The 20950-nt window shown below is 34.0% G+C and overlaps 3 protein-coding genes across 10 annotated transcripts; 2 read left to right on the top strand and 1 right to left on the bottom strand.

Annotated features, from left to right (window-relative positions):
• Nucleotides 1–634: 634 nt before the first annotated feature.
• LOC107015967 (D-aminoacyl-tRNA deacylase-like) lies at nucleotides 635–6572 on the top strand. 3 transcript variants are annotated; one of them, XM_015216425.2, is made up of 8 exons: nucleotides 640–1017; nucleotides 1615–1757; nucleotides 1942–2005; nucleotides 3018–3070; nucleotides 3266–3321; nucleotides 4525–4599; nucleotides 4887–5075; nucleotides 6294–6572. In XM_015216425.2, exons 1-8 carry the CDS (start codon nucleotides 678–680, stop codon nucleotides 6385–6387), a joined length of 1014 nt encoding a protein of 337 aa, XP_015071911.1. In that variant the 5' UTR covers nucleotides 640–677; the 3' UTR covers nucleotides 6388–6572. The 3 variants fall into 3 exon arrangements, with proteins under 3 accessions (XP_027771855.1, XP_027771854.1, XP_015071911.1); XM_027916053.1 differs by lacking the exon at nucleotides 4525–4599 and having other exon boundaries at nucleotides 639–1017; XM_027916054.1 differs by lacking the exons at nucleotides 4525–4599; nucleotides 4887–5075; nucleotides 6294–6572 and adding an exon at nucleotides 3694–4060 and having other exon boundaries at nucleotides 635–1017.
• A 1380-nt stretch (nucleotides 6573–7952) lies between these two features.
• LOC107015905 lies at nucleotides 7953–12823 on the top strand. 5 transcript variants are annotated; one of them, XM_027916801.1, is made up of 6 exons: nucleotides 7954–8151; nucleotides 9522–9576; nucleotides 10318–10394; nucleotides 10664–11711; nucleotides 11838–12355; nucleotides 12459–12823. In XM_027916801.1, the coding sequence occupies exons 4-6, from the start codon at nucleotides 10731–10733 to the stop codon at nucleotides 12556–12558; spliced, it is 1599 nt and encodes a 532-aa protein (XP_027772602.1). In that variant the 5' UTR covers nucleotides 7954–8151; nucleotides 9522–9576; nucleotides 10318–10394; nucleotides 10664–10730; the 3' UTR covers nucleotides 12559–12823. The 5 variants fall into 5 exon arrangements, with proteins under 5 accessions (XP_015071823.1, XP_027772602.1, XP_015071821.1 ...); XM_015216334.2 differs by having other exon boundaries at nucleotides 7955–8151; nucleotides 10702–11711; XM_015216337.2 differs by lacking the exon at nucleotides 9522–9576 and having other exon boundaries at nucleotides 7953–8151; nucleotides 10702–11711; nucleotides 11838–12361.
• A 652-nt stretch (nucleotides 12824–13475) lies between these two features.
• LOC107015699 (transcription factor BIM2-like) lies at nucleotides 13476–19989 on the bottom strand. 2 transcript variants are annotated; one of them, XM_027916751.1, is made up of 8 exons: nucleotides 19849–19989; nucleotides 19509–19616; nucleotides 19269–19359; nucleotides 17143–17212; nucleotides 16948–17043; nucleotides 14581–14984; nucleotides 14121–14250; nucleotides 13476–13948 (listed from the first exon to the last, which is right to left on the bottom strand). In XM_027916751.1, the coding sequence occupies exons 2-8, from the start codon at nucleotides 19606–19608 to the stop codon at nucleotides 13844–13846; spliced, it is 996 nt and encodes a 331-aa protein (XP_027772552.1). In that variant the 5' UTR covers nucleotides 19609–19616; nucleotides 19849–19989; the 3' UTR covers nucleotides 13476–13843. The 2 variants fall into 2 exon arrangements, with proteins under 2 accessions (XP_027772552.1, XP_015071536.1); XM_015216050.2 differs by having other exon boundaries at nucleotides 19269–19353.
• Nucleotides 19990–20950: the final 961 nt, after the last annotated feature.

Here is a 20950-nt window from a genome sequence, read left to right as displayed (position 1 = left end):
ATAAATTTTATTCTTGAAATATTAATAAAACAACTCTAAATTTCTCGAGAATTTAAGGATATATTTTCATTTACTTAAGTGTGCATTTAAGTTTAATTATTCAAATTAAAAAAAAATATTTTATCAATAGTTTAGGATGAAACTAAATTCATGTTGAATTTAGAATCGTTTTTAATATTTCTCTATTTGAGAAAAGTATTGCAATATATCCAGAAACTTGAAACAAATGATTAGTTTCATTTTCGAAATGTTAACCGTCTTAAAAATATTTCTATATTTGTCTAATTAAACTTAAATGCACGTTGATATATTTCAGATTTGTCACATGACATAGCAAATAATCTCAAATCATGAGTTTCTTAATAAAAATTGAGAAAAAAAATTGAGAATACCTCTAAACTTGATGAGAATTTATGAGTATATATATCACTCATGTTGCAAGATTGGAGATATATTTAAGTTTAATTTAATCAAGCAATTCTCAGTAAAAATAATAATCGATAAGAATTTAATGATTTTGATATTTTTCTTTTTTTTCTACCTGTTCGATAAAATATTTATAAATTTTCAATTTAAATGAAACATATCATATATTTATATAGATTTTCAATTTAAATAAAACATATCTAACAATCAAATTTTGACACGGCAAAAAGCACCAAACTAGTGATATATAAATGCTCTGCGAAAAATTTCGCACAGAATCTTCAGTCTCAGAAAAGCCGGCGAAAATGGTGAAGCTAGTGGTGGCGACGACGGTGGATCCGGCATCAATTTGCCCGGCGAAGGAGCTATTAGCTAAGCCAGGTTGGCAACCCGGGCCCACCTTGAATGAAGGTATCAGAAGTTTCAGTAATGGCGATGTCAGGCTATTGGAGCATGACAAAGGCATTGTTGAAGAAGATGATTTGGATCAACGTTGGGAGAATGCTACTGGTCAGACGGTCGATGAGGTTATCTTCCTTAGTAAACACACTGCTGTGTCTAACCGCCCCGCTCTCACCATCCACCCCATTGGTATGTGTCGATTCAGAATTTAAATTCTATGAGCTCAATTTTAAGGTTATTAGCATTTGAACTTGTTATATTTTAAAAGCTATGGGTTCAGACCAATTAATTGTTTGCAATTTTGATATAAAGCTGCATCTGCCTCTGCCTCTGTGTAATTGTAAATTTCTCGTCTCATTTTATATGAGGGTGTTGGAACTAAAGAGGGGCAACAAAGGGAAAGAGACATTCATTTTTTAAACGGAATAAAAAGGAAAGTAAGAGAAATAAATTGAAATGGAACAAGTATTAGTTAATGGTGTCTATCATTTTGAACATCATAAAATGAAGAGAGTGGTATATAAGTTTTGTAGGGATGGAGTATTATATTACTGGTACTGGAAAGAAATATTTTAGAACTAGTATAATTAAATGAATTTGAATTACTAGAAGTTGTAAAAACTGATTAGGATAATATCATTATTTGAATGGTTATCAAACGTTACGAAGCATCTTAACATGGAAAGAATGTTTATAAATTGGGAGAGAGTACGGTAAAATTTGATGTATGGGCTTAGGTATTTGCAGCACCTTAATGAAGTCCTAACTATGTTCAATGTTTGTTAGGGGTGCCACATTTGAAAGAGGGGGATGTTCCACCACAAGGAGGGAAGCCAGGGTGGGCAGCTCCACCAAATCCAAGGATGGGTCCATGGATGATTCTTTTGAATAAAATTGCTGAATCTCATAATCTCATTCCCGAATTTGAAGTATGGCTCTTTTCTATACCAGTTCTATGATCAAATTTTTATGGCTCTTATAAAAATTGTTCTTCTGCTAGATAATCCTGGCAATTCTCTCCAAATAACTTTTCTTTCTTTTGTTTTCCATTTTCCCTCTACTTGACATGTAATATGGAATGAATACTAATACTATTGTTCCTTGCTGGTATAGATCACCTTTGAAGCTACTCATCATGGACCCGTGACAACTAAGCCAACAATGTTTATCGAGATAGGTAAGCTTCATGAGTTTTTTGTTTATTTTAGTTCCTCCTTAAAATTGGAGTTCACACCATAAAATAAATAGTTCGATGTGCTCTATTTCATATCTTATGCATTCATGTTATATACACTTGTTAAGTGGAACTAAAGCTCCATAATTTCCAAGATGTCCACAAAATTCTGCATTTGTGAGATAAACAGGCCATAAATGGAACAGAAGGGAGATCTAGAAGTTTACTATACCAATTGTAGCAGAGTTACATATGATTCAAGTAAAATCTAAAATTGGGTAGAAGAAAAAAGGTACCAGCACTGATAAGTGATTACTTGTTAGCTTCTTTTTCTTTCCCCTTCTATAATTTTTATATGAAAGAAGATCATAGTGTTCAAATAGAGAGGAAGAACACAAGACTAAGGACAGGAAGTTTTCACCGAGATAAATGTATGGATTAGGGAACAAGGTAAATCTTCCTAAATTTTAAGCAAGCAGAGGTGTCCAATCAGGCTGTATGTCAGTTATAAAGCAGATAACTAAGCCATTGCCTTGGTTCACATTGAACTCTTTTTGTAGGTAGTGTAAACACTCTTCTTTTCTCTTTCTGGGGTAATTACTTTTCTTAACTAACATAATAATAAACAAATCATGCAAGATTCAATTTAATAGTTGAAGGAGATAGCTTCACAAGACTTCTACTTGGGATTGCTTCATTTTTTTTGTGTGTCCATTTTCTTGCTTCTAGGATATCCCTTTTAAATACTTAGGCTGATATAGACTAACTCTGTTTTTTAGATTTCCCTCTGTTCATCTCTACCCTTCTTTCTTTGTTTTTTCCTTTTTTATAGTTGTTTGGAGTGGGATGCCATTCATTTTGTGCACAATTAGAATGCTGAGTCTATATAGTTATTTTGGCCCCTTTTTCTCTATTATTTATCTCTTTTCTCTGTTTCAACAACAGCACAAGTTTTACTCCATCACTTACTTCATCAGCTATGTGGTTTGTGAAACTAATTACTTGCTTGATCTAGGTAGTACTGAGGAGTACTGGAAGAGGCCGGATGCTGCTCAAGTTGTTGCTCTGGTGAGTTTTACTTTGTTATTGGCTGTTTTACTGGTCAAGGATGTTGCTATCTTGAAAGTCTTATATTTGCAACTTTATTTAGTCTGCGAAGGACTTCCTTTGGTTTATTTAGTTTTCTTATGGTCTGGTCTATCCAAAAACATCAACGCTTACGTATTTTGATTTTCTCTAAACACATGTATGTTGTACTCACAGTTAGTCTGGGAAGGACTTGGACTTGGAGGAGGTCCTCCTGTTGGAAACTGGAGCAGGTATCGTTTACATCTGCAAGTTTTTCCCCTGTATCCCTCAAACATCCTAGGCTCTTCTTTTGGTTGAGCATTCCCTTCTCTCTAACGAAGTAAATTGTTAGAATTGGGTGTGTGTATCGACAACTTCCTCATCCTTACCCCACCTCTTAAGCAAAGAAAAGAAACTGAGTACAGCAAGGTGAAGTTTTGGGGACACATTTATAGTGCAAAACCACATTCTTCCCTATGTAACTTTTACTATTGCTAGCATTGATTTCAGAGGCAGAGCTCCCTTATTATTATTTTTTCAGTTCTCATATTTGGATTCATAATTCTTTATTGTTCTTCCCTTGCAACTTATTGGTCTTCTGTTCCCATCAACATGCGACCCAGGGGTTTGCCATCTGGGTCGAGCTCGTCGCACCGGGATTGCCTCGTGTTGGTTGTGGTTTGCAAGTTATTGCATAGGAGCAGGGATTTTACCCTCTGCACACTCAAAAGGGTAGCGGCTGCGGTTTTCACTCGTCATAAAAAAAAAAAATATTACCGACAGGCTCATTACATTCCAGTTACTTGCAAAATTATGTAATAATCAAATATCGACACCGCCTGAGCCAATGCGAACCAGCATCCTACTTGAAGTTTCTTTTCTGGAATTTAGAGCATCATCTTCAGAGTATCTGTCTACTCTTTTCTTCTGAAGCTGCTCCCATGTATTATTGAACAAAAATGAAGCAAGAAGGAATTTTGGTTTCTTCTAGACCTTTTTTTTCGTTCTTCCATAGCCTTCACAAGCTTTATGCAGTAGTGCTTTTCTTTATAACTTTGGAAGTTCTTAGCAAGAAGCCACATGTTGTTAATGAGGCTGCAACAGAGCCGAATATGATCTCCTATTTGGAGCATGAGAAAGCCTTCTTTTTGAAGTGTAAAATTGTCCAATGCGACCAGCATGATAATCAAAATGCTAACCAACTTTTGCACTTCCTGGTTCTGGTTTTGATCCAGGAGTGAATTTGGTAAACCCAGACTCTGTTAATCTCTGTTCTGTCAGTCCTATGGTTTTGTTGCCCACAATTTTGCACCTTACAAATTAACTCTCTGAGATTAGCTAGACTGACTATAGTTTGAATGAATGATTATCTTATCTAGCTGTTAATGTTATTTGTTTGTAAACAATGTCTTCTGTATTATTCTGAATTGACAAGTCATTTCGTTGACATCCAGTATGTCTGCAAATAACAAAGTCCTTCTAGGAATTGGTGGAGGACATTATGTGCCACGACATACAGATGTGATAAAGTAAGTAATTTGGTTACTAACTTATTTATTGCCTCTATATCTTCGAAATTGGAGCCTTTGGAATGTATGCGATCATTTTGCATTAAAACTTTGCCATAGTTAAACTGTAAAAGGCTTTGTTTTCTGTATCTTCTTACTTTGCTTTTCAAGTTATCTATTGAGCAGACTATACAGTGTTTGATTTGTTGCAGCTGCTCTTTTACAACCTAATGACTCTTTAGCTTAGTTTACACTAACTGCATGAAGTAATCCAAAGTTTGGTTTAATTTGTTTTCGTTCGCTCACAGGAAGGACGGTTGTTGGGTGGGCCAACTCCTCTCTGGTTACTCCTTACCAATGGAAGATCCTGGTCCATCGAAAGGTAAAGTAAATGCACAAGATATTGCCGGAACTTGGAAACACTCAATTAGAGCAGCATATGATGCTACTAAAGCAGGTTTTCCTGGTGGAGAAATTCTGGCACATCTTGATCAGAAGTAAGTTAATTTGCAACAAAAAAAAGATCTCTTTTTTTATATTTGGTTCTACACAATGAAAGAATAAAAAGAAATAAACCAATTCCCAACCTGCACTAGTATCACTTGAACTTTCACTGAATCTACCTCTTCCCATATGGAGCGTAAGGACCACTTTTTAGAGCCAGGGTGAACTGACTAGATACGAATTTTAAGACGGTGAAAATATGTTACATCAAAGAGTGACCATCTCAGTAAGCTTAAATTTTCCAAATGATCTCTTCATTCTTTTATTGGATGACCATTTATTTGAGCATATTTTGACAGAGCAATAACCATGATAGAAAATGAAAATATGATCTTAATATGGAAGAAGCTGCAGTTTTCCAGAATCAGAGTGCACATTTACATACGCTATTTATTTTCGAAGTTTGATAGACTTCATTCTTCTCAACGCCTTGAGTATTTAAATCTTATTTTTCTTTATCGTAATCTTGAAGTTAAACAAAAGACTGAGCTTTTCTAATGACTTGTTATCTGGAAAGAACAATATAATCTTTGTCTAGAGTCCTTTTTCAGGATCGTAATGTCTCCCCTTCATCCAATAACGCCGAGGCTTTTTTTCTAGCTTCTCCATGACTCTGTTGCAATTGATCTACTCTCACCAGCACTTCAAACAATTCCATTGATGACACAGTAGCCAGGAACTTGCTTTTATCACTTAAATCCTCTTTAATTATTATATATCCACACTCTTAGCGCTACATTAGGATTCTGTAAGATATTTCTGGCAGAAACAGTCTCCTTAGCCTGTGTGCACCACTATAATAGTCAGGCAGTAGGTTTCATAAGGTGGCACAGGTGAAAAATTTTCCCTTTTCCTCTCCCCATCATGTTTACTACTGAAGTAGGACTAATTTTCTTTTGACTGTTGAGTACAAAACAACCAAAAAGAGTAGACTAGGATATGATGAGCATTGCAGGCTTCAGAGAATGAATAGAAATACATTGTTGCCTTCCAACCTCTGATAAAACCGTAGTTCTTATAAGCATGTCATTAGAAGCTAGTATAAGATCAAGAGTACCTAAAGGATGGTATACAGATTAAATGTATTCATCAGTTGCAAATGGTTTGCTGGTTAATTCACCCTAAGATTAGGATTGCGTACTTATTAACAAAGCATCATTTCATCGTTTATCTCAGTTAGATAATCTGTTATTACTTGAATATCGTTGCAGGAGTTTCAAGAGCTGGCAAAAGAACGCGATTATTGAATTCCTAGGTGCACAGAACATTAAAATTGGCAAGCCAGGTGACTTTCAAAAATCTTAAGCAAGTTACTTATTATTGATGAAGTCGTTAAAGGTCAACAACTTCCATACGTTTTTTGTGATTAGATGTAGGTTGAAGCAATATCGCTTTCAAAAGATATTCAACATTTGTTTTATATATACACACATAAAAAGTACTAGTTTTTAATTTTATATATATAGTGTAATTAAATACCCTTGTCTCAATCTATCTTAGTACTTTCATGCATTATGTTTTACATTGACAACGACGATAATATTGAAGTCATAAATTAGATGATGACAATGTTTCTCCATTTAATCCTTACTTAATATACTTATTTTTTTCTTCATTTAAGCTATCGTCTAGATAAGTTGAATCAGTGAAAGCTAGAGATGGAGAAAGTTAAAAATATATATTTTTCCCAAAATTAATCTACACGCATTTATGTGGAATTCAAACAAAATATCTTTTGTTTTTCCCTAAAATAAGTATAAGCAACACAATAAGAGGTCTAACTTAAAGTTTGTAATTATAATCACAATTTGCTTAATATTATCAAAATACAATCTGAAAATCAGACTTCATTATGAAAAACATGAGATTATGTTATACTAAATGAGTTTCCCCTTGTTTAGATGGTTGCTAGTTTAAATACAATGTTTGTTTTAATTGTTATTTAAATTATCTTGTATCGTACGTTTAAATTCATTATTGTATAATAATGAAAAGACCCAAATTATGTAATGACCAATTTGGTGTTCGCATTGTTACCTTAATATTTTCTTTCCATTTTGTCTTTACTTATTATTTTAATAATTTTTTTTTACCCTATCTTGTTTTTAAATTACAAATTTACGGAACGATAGAGACCAATACAATCTATTCAAACAGTAATTTTATTAAAACAATACAGCATAACATAGTATAATATGATATCAAATATACGTAACAGCCATTCAAACAAAATATTAGAATTTTCACTCGCCCCGCTCCATTTGTCATCCCTATGCACAAGCAATTATATCAAACACTTAGGTTTATAAATTCAGAAGCATTGACAAGTAGGTGTAACTAAAAAAAAATCGAATATTTAGATAAAAATATAGTAATTGAGTGGCTAAATAATTGTAGTTGAAAAAGAAGAAAAGAAGTGGGGACATCATGAAAAATTTGCAGTACAACAGAAATAAAAATGGTACCAAATAACCATCAATAAAATTACCTACATGTACAAATTGACTATATATAATAATACAAGAAAAAGGATACCCCATAAATAAATAAAAACACTATATATTTATGGTAAATTATCAACGTAAGAGAAAAAAAAATTAGACAGACGCAATAAAATCTCTCTGACCAAAAGTGTTATACAATCGAGATTTATCGATAACTTTTTTTTTAAAAAAATAAATATAATTATAATTATTAAAAAATATTTATTATGTATATGAGTTACATTTCTCGTATAATTATAAGTATACATTTAAACTAAAATTATCGAATTCGAAAAATTTAATAGTAGCTTGACTTGTAGCATCCAAAAAGTGTGCACTTTAATAAGTGAGTCCCTATTTCAGCTTTTTTGACTCTCTCTTCTCCCCTCCATACAAAAAATAAAGTCAGCTCTTCCAAAAAATAAAAATAAAAAAATTCTAATATTTTCTAAAGCACACTCAAATTTTATTTATACTATATATAAATATATGAGAAATACTATTTTTTCTAGATCTAAGTCAGAATTTGATTTATGCTTACGACACGCCGGAACAGGGCGGAGGACGGCGGTGATCTGTTTTTCCGGTAAACCGACTTTTTTTTTTGTTTTAATTTATATCTATTAGTTAATATTGTTGTCCTCTTTCTGTAAAAAACATTAATGAGTGTTCAATTTTCATCTCTCTTGTGAAAAAATAATTTTTAGCGATAATTAATGATAATTGTTTAATTTTTAATAAATATATTCACTCTTTGTAAGTATGTTAAAGCATATTTGATTACAATTAACTAATATTAGTAGATATGTTATTGTTATTTATTAATATACATGCTTTTTTTATTTTGTTTTAAAATAAATGATGTTTTAGCTATTAAACATTAACTTTTTTTATTTTATTCTTATTTAAATTAAATAAAATTAATTTAATTCAATTGATGAACACCCTACACTTAACTATCTATAATCATATATATGTATATACATGTAGAGAGTGTGTAGGAAATAAGTGAGTATTAATTGCATTAAGAGAGAGAGAGTAAGTAACACATTGATTTGTTCGGAGTTTAAATCGTAGCTTCGATTAAATTTAGATGGTAAATTAAAAATTAAAACGGCTGACTTTTTCTTGCCGTTTCTCCCCTATATTTTTGTGTTGATTTCACATTTTAGGATTTTATATCTTCATTTACCTTTTTCTTCTCCACTTATCTTTTCGCAAAATCTCGTGTGTCAGATCATCTAAAAATAGTGCATTTTTTTAAGGTATGATAATACTTTTGAAAAGTATTATGATTGGTTTTGTGTTTGATTTTTTTATATTTTGATATTGTGAACATGGTTAATCATATGATTAAAGAAATTAAAATACTAACTAAGATTATTTATTGATAATGAGATTGTGAATTTTCTTGGGATCTGATAAGAACCTACCAGAATGTAAGGCCTTTTTCATTGTTTTCTAGTAATAAATTTTTTGAGGGGTGAATTAAAATATTATTATAGCTACTAATCAGGATTGGATCTAGTTAGAAGTGATTAATACTAATTTATTTAATAGAGCTAAAGGACAAAACATAAATGGTGGGGAATTGTCATTTGACTTAGGAGATGGGATTTGTATAAAAAAAAAAGCTTTGTACAAAAATTTCAAAGTGAAATGTGTCTTTTTCATTATCTATTGACAAAGTTAGGATCTAACGTAGTTTAGGTCTATGTTGCTCGGACTCTTAGAAAAAGTCGATGAGATAGTATATTTTTGAAGGATCTGACACGAGAGAGACAACTGGTTTGAAAAGTACAAGCGAACATGATTTAGGCTATTAAGCATTAAAAAGTGATTTTTTGTATAGGAAGTGAAGCCTCTTGCTTTTACTTTTTTTTTTTTGGTTATTTTCTGGCATATTTGATTGAGATTATTTATCTGAGCGTATATCAAAAACAATCTCTGTCTAAGGTATGCGGTATGCGCACAACACCCTCTCTTGACACCAGTTATGAGATTACGTTAGGTATGTTGTTGTATTTGATTGAGATTATTATGCAATTTTGTTTTTTGTTTTTTTGAAAAAACTTATTGTTAGTTTGTGTGAATCCTTTGTAACTGAGAATCAGCTGATTTGTTCTTGAAAACTGATGATAGATGATCTGAACTATTTTCAATAGTTACTCATGTTTATAGTGCAAAATGCATTAGATCTACCCGTTGATATGGATAGTCTGTCGTATTTGAGACTGGTTCACTGCCATTCTAGTTTCTTTTTTGGGCTTCATATTGTATTTGGTCAGAGACTTGTAATCTAGTGTAAGGGTAGCTGTATGTTGTTGGTGGTGGTGGTGGACTCAGAGGCGGAGCTAGGTGGGTGGGTTCGGACGAACCCACTAGCTTTTCCGTAGACTCTATAGTTGTATTAGAAAATTAAATAAATATATGTATATTAACATGTGAACCTGCAAACAGAATTGATTTAGAACCCTTAAACTCTTAACCTTGGCTCCGCCTGCTATAGAGTGGTATGGTTGGTTATAGAGGATTCATATATTCGTCATTAGTATGGGTTGAGGCGGTGTTAGATTGATTTATAGTGCATTTTTGGCTGCTGCCCTCTCGTTGTAATGACTAGAAGGCTTTGCCCTGTTATGCTATGTTGTTTTCTGCTGCTTCATTTTTTTTAGCTCGAAGATGTTGCTAAAGTTACAATTATTCAAGGGCCAATTCCTCCTAAATATATTTGTAAATTCTGTTGTCGCAGGTTTCTGAGCTGTATCTACCTCACTTCGTCTGTGTATTTCTCAAGATTTGATCCACTGATGTACTACTTGAAAGCTTGTGAGTACTAATATCTTACTTTTGCCATTTGCCGCTGCTTCTAAGATACAACTTTCATATGTTTCAACCTCGTAAGTGGATTAATCTTATGCATGTTTCATCCATTGACTTTGTTCAAATCCTTTGTCTAGTTATGGAAATGCTTTACATCTTAAATTTTATATATTGTCAAATTGCATCTAAACACGACTCCATACACATCTCTCAACTTGGTTCTTGCATTGAGAAGTTAAACTCGTCTGTAACAATCGATCATTTGTTTGCATCAGTTATGCATGATTTCTGAATCATTTGAATGCAATGACAGTGACTTAACACGCTAAAAAGAAGGCTACAATGACAGAAAATCGGGATGAAATGTCAACTCACTCAAATGGTTGCAAGGACTCCAAGTCTTTAGTCTTGCCAACGAAAGATCTGCTTGATTCAAACAGTCGTGATGGCACTAAAGACTCTTTGGCGTGTGAAAAGGAGAACAACGAATTTTGGAATGTTCAGGAACTTGATGACTCTGTATTTATCGAAGATATTTCAAGAAGTAACAAACATGAAAATAGAGCTTCACCTCTGAAAGATGATCCGGACGAAGCCCCGTCTTGTTTAACTTCTTGCAAGAGAAATGGAAATCCTTTTGCATGTGATACAGCAGATAGAGATCACCCCTGGAGTATTCCCAAATTTGAGGACCCTATTATTGTGAATTTCTTCGACGATAAAGAAAAGGAAACCGTAGTCTCCAGTGCACAATTTACCTCTCTTTCAGAGTTGTTTGGTGCAGACACTCACTTATACACCGATAAGGGTGTCCTGGAATTCGAATTGCCTGAATCGACAATTTGCTACAAAGAGAATGACTATAACATTATGAAAGACATATGCATGGATGAGGGTGTACCTCTCATGGATAAAATTGTGACTGAAAGCAGGAAATATGATCAGCCTGACTCGTCTATTTCTCTAGCTGCTGACGAACATCAGCCTAGAAACACAAGGGAAGGTGTCGACAGTGAATTGGTCTCATCTGGTGAGTCCAAAGCTTCATCAGTTGAAAGTGCCGTCAAAATTTCTGTTGATCATCGTACAGCTAAAGAAGATGAGGATACTAAATCACTTGTTCCAAACAGTATAAACCCCTTCTTGGAAGATAATATGAGCAAAGATGCTGAAAAGGACTCTTATCTGGATGTGATGAAGATTTTTGGATCAAAAGATACTACAACGGCAAAACCTACGAACATATCAGAAAAAGAATCCGACATTCAGAATTTTAAAGAATCGAACTCTGATGCTGATCAATCAGCACAGCAGGCTAATCAGGTTTTATTTTGTTATATTTATGAATTCACCTAAGATACCATATGGTTTATAACTCTATGTGCATGTTTTTTAGATACATTCCCGTGGTAAAACTTGATTGCGAATGCAATTTCTCTTGAATTGCAGATGCCTACTTCGGTAGCAGCTTTCAACAGCCAATATGCAGTCTCGCCAGCTGATGGAACAAACAACTATGGACCAGGTAGCAACTTCTCTAACAATAGCAAGTCGGAACCTGGAGCTATTACTTGCGACTTCAACTTGACTGATCTGGCTTTAAGTAGCAGCGTGGCGAAAAGTGACAAACACTTGCCTGAAGAATCCCATAAATTAGAGGCCGTCTCCGGTCAAAAGGATGGGAGTTCTGACAGCTTTTCAGCTGCTACTCAAGTTCACTTTTCCAATAGTGTAGACTCCAGCAATAGCAGTACTATTCACGCCGACCCCCCAAATGTGGCTAATCTCGAGGAAAAGAACTCTAGTAGTATCCCCCTCGGTGTGCATGGTCATTTTGCAAATGGAGAGGCAAGTTTTGGACCTGCATCTGGTTTGATTTCTTACTCAGGTCACATAGCACATTCGGGTAACATCTCTCTTCGTTCAGATAGCAGCACAACCAGTGCCAGATCCTTCGCCTTCCCAGTGTAATTGTTTGTGACATCTTATACTACACTCCTTTTTCCCATCATCTTCCAGAAGCTATCGGTTTTTACTAACATTTTCCTTGTGTTTATCATGTCTTTACAGATTACAATCTGAATGGAACAGTAGTCCAGTAAGAATGGCGAAGGCAGAACGGAGACATCATAAGGGTTGGAGGCAAAGCCTTCTCTGTTGTAAATTCTAAGTCCTTTTTGTTTCTTTTTGTAGAGTTTTCAGTTCAAAAATATACATCATTTCATCATCCTTTGTTAGTTACAAGTTGATATTCTTAGGAATGAATCACATGTCATTGGTAATAGGTTTAAAGGGCTCTTTGAGTTTGTTATTATCTTAAAAAGTGAAGGCACTGAAATGTAGACTCAATTAACCCTTTGTTTTCCTTATATTGTGTGTTATCCTTCAATATAATCATTCTATCAATAAAACTGCCTTTTATCATTGTTTCGAGACTCTCCTTTTGTACTAATGAAATAATATGAATTTTCTTGAGACATCCGAGTAATATCATACAAATTTGTATGGAGGAACCGTAAGACTTTCACCTAATACATCTCTTAAGTATATCGATTTTTCAATAATTTTGATTTAATATGAAGTTTGAAAGAATAAAGAAAACTTCTGAATCTCATGGCTTTAAATTCAAGGTACGTAAAATGTGTCAAAATGTTCGATTTCAAACATATCATGTGAAATCTTTTGACAAAATAGAATGAGATTTTTTTCTTAAAACAGTTATATGCTGTGTCTCTAGTCTATTTCTCCCTCTTTATGTTTCTTTAAATGTAATAAATTCTGAGGTCTCCTACAAAATGTCACTTTCATCATTCTTAGGTAATTCATCATTTTCTCTCTTAATGTGTATTTTTCCCTTTTTGACTTTTTTCTCCATCATCATCATAATATTTCATATGAACTTTATTACTTGCAATTTAACAGATGATTGAGGTGAGTAGCCTGCTTGCCACATAGGCAACACTACAGGAAATACGAGTTTTGACTTTTGACCTTGAAAATTAGCTCATGAGACGCGTGTAGGATCAAAATCTAGGCGTAATTTCCTGCAAATTAACAGATAATGTGCCAAATGACTCTTCCTGCAAGTTCTCTAATACAACATTGTCCCTTATGAAGGACATTGTGTCTAATTTGCATATAGCTTTTACCCTATAAAATAATGGTGAAGTCGAAAAAGGGAGATTAACAGCATACTGTACTAGATATCAATTACAAACCTCCTGATAAATCTGAATATCGCGAGATTAAACCAAACACAAGGAAGATGAAATCACCCCTGAGAAGAAAAAAAAACATCAAAATGAAAAGGGAAGAGAAGTAAAAAGGATGTATTTCTATGGACATGATTTGGGGACGAAAAAACAAATGGGATATACATATTAACTTCTATTGAAGCATATGGTAAACACAAAACTCAGTTGATTTAGCTGGGAATGACCATGCTACTGTAATATCTATATCTTCAGCCTCTTTTGAGCTTGGTTCATATCTTCGTCATTGCTTGCCTCTCTGAAATGATCCGTATGTTGATGACCAGAGAGAGTAGGATTCTCGTCATCCTAGAGTTGAATGCAAATGAACAGGTAAGTGTAAAGTGGAGAGTAGGTGAAGCGCTAAAGAATTAATCTAGGATGCTCATGTGCCACAAGGAAGACGGTAGGTGAGTGGATGCAGTGCACTGTCTCGAATATATTTGCTTCTCGTTTGAAACAAGTTGGAAAAGATTCATACCTTCGCAATAGATGGCCCTGAGGTCATTGCTTGGTTTGCGCGCTTCCCAAAATCAATCTGCACTGAGATAGTAGCCTTTGAAAGATCTAGACCAGTACTCTGCAGCGCTTGCGACAACGAAGTTAGAAACCTGATTAGACCAAATCAATGATCAGTAGAAATATAATGTTGACATCAAGGCAAGCCAATCCAGAGATATCACAAGTCCTGTAAACCCTGGATGAAACATTGATAATAGATAACTGACTACATCTGTTCTACATGCATATGAAGGTAGAAATGCAAAAAGAAGGAAGGGTGGGAGGTAGCCGGTATTCTACTCGAGATGCGCACAAGCTAGCCCGAAAGCCACCTTTATATAAAATAGATATGTATACAAAAATTCAAACACACTTGGTACTTAAGATTCTCCACTACAGCTTTATACATTCCCAACAGTAAAAGTTAGATAATTACTCACCCCTGCGAGTATGAATTTGAAAGGCTGATTCTGCCTCCATCTATAACGTCATCCTCGTCATGATTCAGAGCATCAATTGTGTTAGGACATTGATCAGACACTGGTCTGGGTTGAGGCTCTGAGAAAGCACTATTGTTTGGCACTGGCATCGTCATACTAGCCTGAAGAGGAATGGGTGTTGTGATTGACTTGTTAGCTAGTTCATTTTGTTGATCAAGTGCTTTAAATGATACATCCCTGCTAGTATGAGATTCAATTGGATTCTGCTGATTTGGTTGCATCGTAGAAGTAACAGTAGCGAGATTTTCATCAAACCTTCCCAGGTATGTTGATTCTGGGCCACTACCATTCTTCAAGGCATGTGGCTGTGCAGGTAAACTTTGCATGCGCCAATGACTGTTTCTCTGGACCATATAAAAATTAACTTTTAACTTACAAACAAAAACAGCTTCCTCATGGACATATATTCAGTCATAGAACTGTTACTTGTTGGAACAACATGAGACACAAGTTAGGAGTTAATACCATAGCCTAAGTTGCACCTATGGACTTTTCATTGCCCAAATCACATTTATCAGAAAAATCATTGCCAAAATGTACCTGTGGACTTGAACTCTTCAGAGAAGGGAAGAAAATGGAACCAGAGGGGACCTATTATAATCTTACAGGAGTAAAGACACAATACCAATAAATAATGAAGCTAAAACTAATCTTATTGAAGGCGCAGTAAGCAATAAGAATGAGAAGTGACAGAAACTAAACTATGGAAAGAGATATGGCTGGGAAGGAACACAATTCACGGAGTTAAATCCCTTGATTTGTACTGCATTGCTGTAAATACTGAAGAACAGCTGCCAGAAGCAGGACTGGCAATAGATGGAATATACGGTTTAGAAGATATTCTCAGGACTAAAAGATGCTGGGAAGGAACACAATTCATGGAGTTAAATCCCTTGATTTGTATTGCATTGCTGTAATGCTGAAGTACAGCTGCCAGAAGCAGGACTGGCAGATGGAATATATGGTTTAGAAGATATACTCAAGACTAAAAAACAAATGGTCGCCCAAATTTTTGGAGACACAAAAAGCATCAGGAGTTAACCCAAAAACCAGACGAACTATGGTGGAAAGCAAGGAAGATGGCAGGTTCACAGTGAGATGTTGTTATAAATTTACTGACGACGACAGGTGGCCATGGAAGATGAAGTACTACAAAAGTTGTCTGAACCACTAAAAGTTGCATGTTTCAGATTGATTGCTACAAAAGAAGCCTTTTGGACTCTAGATGATAAGCAGAGGGGCTTCCACTTGTGCAACAGATGCTACATTGTTGTGCCAAGAAACATGAAGGAAACCACACAATTTTGGGGAGGACAGATTACGGAGAAACAGAGAAGACACTATGAAAGAGAGTCCCGGTATGCATATTATGGACATTATAGTTAAAAGGAACTACAGGTGCTTTGAAGGAAAGAAACCTGCAGAATTGTTTTTTGAAATATAGGTATATTTTTATTGTAGAATGAATGGTATATATGATTTTGATTGCATTGGAAATGCTAGACTTAATACACATGTAACTGCAGCACCAAAGCGTTGGTATAGCTTTTAAGTATCCACTTGGAGCTTATTAGAAAGAAAAAAACAATAATCAAGTTCATATGAACAACAAAGTCAAAATTGATCTTACTTGGGTGTAAATCCAGAAAATCAGGAGCAAGTACAGCCATGCATACATTCAAAGTAGCAGTGTACAGATACACAATAAAACGAATGGGTCACAAAATGAAAGCACAGACATAGCCTAATCATGGATCTATCTGTATACAAGTATAATGTGAAATACGTCCACATCAATGTTCATCTGAGGGTGGTGTTTTTGTTTTTGTTCATCACGCATGAGTGTGTGTGTTGTAAGAGAGAGAGATGGACAGAGAATATTAGGAAGAAATGTTAATCGATATGGACACTGGAGACAAGAGGTCACAGCTCTCTGTGTTTCTTCCCATCTGCTTTTCTCTCCCCATTCTGGCCACACTCAAGAATGATTTGCAGTGTCGGTGCAAAAAATGCAGCACTCCAATGAAAAAGAGTAAGGTAAGATGCATCTTTTATTTGTGCAGCAATATCAGTAGCTTATGCATTATTCAGTAAGTTTATGATGTTCAGTATATTGGATTAGCTAGCAATATAAGCAAGACTTTCCACAGTAATCTCCACTTTGTAAGTTGATTATCATATAATAACCTGAAGCACGAGTGTTCTATGTAAGAAGAATAAGTTTTTCTTACAGCTGAGAGCTAGAAAACGCAACCCAAAGTTCACAACCAAAATTAATACGTCACGAAACTAGCTACAGGAATTTACCCATGGCATAAGCTTTGTAGGCTCTGAGCTCCAAGGCTGATATGGTCCTTCATACTTCTGTACCTTCTCCTGTAAATACTGTACGTACTGAATTACCTGCATACAAATATCAACTATCACCAAGAGATCAAAACTTACAAGAAAAATGAACAAATAAAGCAAAAGGTAAACTGGTTTTCAACTAATAGAATGTACCTCCAACAAGAATGACGCAGTGTCTCGCTTTTGATCAGTATGGGGTATCAGATCTCTCAATATCTGAAATCTAGATTACCCAAATAAGCTTTAGAACAACATTGAATTTCTCCAGCATTTTAGATAGATTTGAGCAAATAATCTTCAAATACCCCATATTCCAAGTCCCCCCCCCCCCCTCAAACCCCCCGCGAAGAAAAAGTAGGAAAAAAGTGTTCAAGACTTCTACGGAAACTAGTCCATTTTCATGAGTAGCTTGACCGGTTATTTAAGAGATTTACTTCTCCAGGAATAGAGTTAGTAACTTGACATCAACAACTAACTTAGTGGCACTGTTTAGCGATTCCTGGAGGAATAGGAAAATTAGTATCCTGTAAGTATTTTCTATGTAATAATGGAGCTCATCAGTTATCAGAATTTTCTGTGACTTCTTTTTTTGAATTTTTGAATTAGAATTTTCTGTAACTTCTTTAGATGCTTTTTGTAGATATTAGTTTTGATTTTTACAGTATTTTAAGTTCTAAGAGGACTTCCTAGGTTTCCTCCTCTGCAAATATGAGTATCACTATGAGGCTTGAAAACCATCTCATTTCATTGCTTAAACCTTAGAACCTTCCCACAAATACCATAAATATGACTGGACTCTAAAGAACCAATTCTCTTCTTTGATCTCTTTCTTTATTTTATTTATTTCTATATTCTTCTTTGATAGTTTGATCTGTGCTCAGAATCCTAAAGCTTTTCTCAGCTCCATTCAGCCCTTGTACACAACTTATTTAAGACCCAATATACTATTTCAGCTGGAAACTTGTAGGACAGGGTGATGAGGTGACTAAGAGATTTTTTTGTATCCTCCTACTTTGCAAAAATCGAACCTAGGTAAGTTCTTTCTACACACTTGTTTCAAAAAATAAATTTCTCTTAAATTAGTCTTTTCATGTTATAACTAGTTATCTCAGTTCTCTACTAGCGGTTTTGATAACAACTTCAGCTCCATTTATTGACCTGAGGAAAATATGACTGATCTTCTCTCTCTCTCTTTCACACACACTAAAATCACGCATTAGCTAGAAGCTTCACTCAGAGTTCATGTCATTTCTGTAGATGGACTTTAACATCTTACCTGATGCACCCTATACAATTTGCAGTCACACCCAAAAACTCAAAGATCTCGTCAAAATTCCATCCAGATGCTTCCCCAATTCCCAGTTCCACTATACTTAGGTTAACATTTCGACTAAACATAAAATGTATTGTTATAACCTACTTTTATATGCTAAGTTGCTCAGACTCTCCGAAAATGATGTCTCACCCATGTCTGTACTACTTTTGGAGGATCCAACATGCACACAACGGCATTTTTGAAGAGTTCGAACAACACAGATTATATGTCATGACTTTTGTTCTAAACGACTCTAGTTCAATAGATTATTTGACACTCTTAAGATCTCAACATGTTTATCCTTCAAGGAATTAAAAATACAAGTAAACCAATAAGAAGTCGATAATTACAAAAGACTACAAATGTACTTGGTATGATGGAAGTCATTCTCATGGAAAAATATTCTTATAGAAAATATTATGTTTTCTGTTGTGTGGTTGTGTGGTCGGTGAGTGAAAAATATTCTCTGAAAAGTATATACTAAACACCAATAATAACTTTAGCAAATTAGTGATTGTTCTTATGAAATTTTTTAACAGAAAAGATCACGAATAATGTTATAGTGTTAGTTGAAGCAAGTAACATGAAGTTGAAGAAACATTTTCCCCTTCCTATAGTAAATGGAAAATATTTTCTGGTAACCAAACACCACAAAATGACTTCCTAATGGAAAACTTTTTTCTGCAAAACTGACTTCAGTCATACCAAGCACACTCATAAGTAAGATACTTGCAAATTATTTACACTCAAAGCTGAAATCGGTTTCTGCTTATCTCTTTAGACAGTCAATGTCAAGCTAGTTGCAAGTTCTGTTAAATAATCACTCCACATTTACAGTCTTTGTCCATGTATTACACCACTCAATCAACGTCTAAATGAAGACCTGAAGTCCTCACAAACTCATAGGAAAAGCTAAAACTTCAATTAACCGATAAGTTCAAACAGAATTTACGGATTAACCAACCTCTCATTGATCTTGCTCCTTCGACGCTGCTCAGTCACTGAATGTTTAGACCTTAGTGCACTAGCCTTCTCATTACTCTTCCCATCTGTTTCTTCCACAATAATACATCCACAAAACAAAATTCAGTATTTTTCAGTTTACACCTCAAAATCCAGCTCAACTTATATCCTCAACAATAAAAATCCAATCTTTCAACTACAAAAATCAGGAAAAAAAAAACAGGAGTAGAACTTAACAGACCTTTGGTATTACTGCTAGAAGGTGTGGCATCCTTCTTAATAATACCAGTCTCATCTTCCTCCTCTTCTTCCTCTTCTTGATGACCCTTCACAGCTTTCATTGTGTTTTCTGCAAAAAAAAATAATGAAACTCAGAAATCTTTGCAAATACAACACAGCTATAACAAGAAACATAGATTTATTACAGTAAAAAAAATCACCCCTTAATCCTAAACTAGTTAAAATCAACTACATGATTTATTTTTGCATCCATTAGACTCAAAATAAACCAATTTCATATCATTACAGAGATCTAAACAAAAAATATTAAAACCCCATATGAAGAAGAGAAGAAAGATTACATCTTTTTTCTGGGAATTTGAGTTCTTTGGAGAAATTGGGATTTGGATTACTGCTGCGAGTTCTTGAATGTGGTGGTGAAAGTCGAAAATTGGCTTTTTGGGAATTTGAGTGTTTTTTTTTCTTTTAAAGAGAAAATATAAATAAATTTATTTAATTGTTGTGATTTGGATTTATTAAATTGTTTTCATGACTCATGTGATTTATTTTTAATTTATATATATATTAATTACTCTCTCAATTTTATTTTTTGTATAATATCGTATGAACATATATGATCGTTTTAAGATGTATTTTTTATTATATTGATATAAAAATTATATTTTATGACATTTTTTAATTGTTTTAAATATCAAAAATTTCATTAATTTAATGTTATAAAATTTTGCTTTAAAAATAATTAAATTGATGCTAAAAAAAAAGTATAATGTTGACAGCTTAAAAAAAGTTACTAGGAACATGGAGTAATTCATATGCATTTGATGATTCTCAACCAAAAAAGGATAGGCAATTAAGTGTGAAGAGGCACTTTTTGTTCTTTTTTGCTTTTCTTTTTGGGCTAATTTATCATTTCTACTAATTAATAAAATAGTGATAACAATTCCAAAAGAAAAAATATATTAGAAGCAACATTAATTATTCACAAATTCTTCAATTATAATTTGTGCATTTAAAATCATTTGAAAAGTCTGGTGGCATAGAGAACGATTTCACCACCTTCTTTTTTAATGTGCAACATGTTATAGCCAAAAGATAGTAATCATGTGGCTTGTTTCTTTAATTTTTTTACTTTGGATCACTATGTAATCGATAATTGATAGAAGTCTTAGTGAATTATGTTTATCTTAATACATTGCGATTAAATTATAAAATAAGTTGAAATCTTTTTACAAAGTTTATCATATTAGAGAAGATAGAGGGTCAAATATTGTTACTTTCCACAAGACAGTACTTTGGGGGTGAGTAATAATGGAGTCAATAAGTCTATCAAGAGCATGAATCAGTTTATTAGAGCTAAAACTTTTTTTCCTACCTTCTCTAGATTAGCTAGATGATATGTTCCCGAATCATCTATTAAAGATATCGCTAGATAAAATATCAGTT

This window comes from Solanum pennellii, chromosome 4 (assembly GCF_001406875.1).
Source record: "Solanum pennellii chromosome 4, SPENNV200".
Classification (NCBI taxonomy): Eukaryota; Viridiplantae; Streptophyta; class Magnoliopsida; order Solanales; family Solanaceae; genus Solanum; species Solanum pennellii.
The sequence above is the reverse complement of the archived record's forward strand: the minus strand, read 5'-3'. Positions and strand labels throughout refer to the sequence as shown.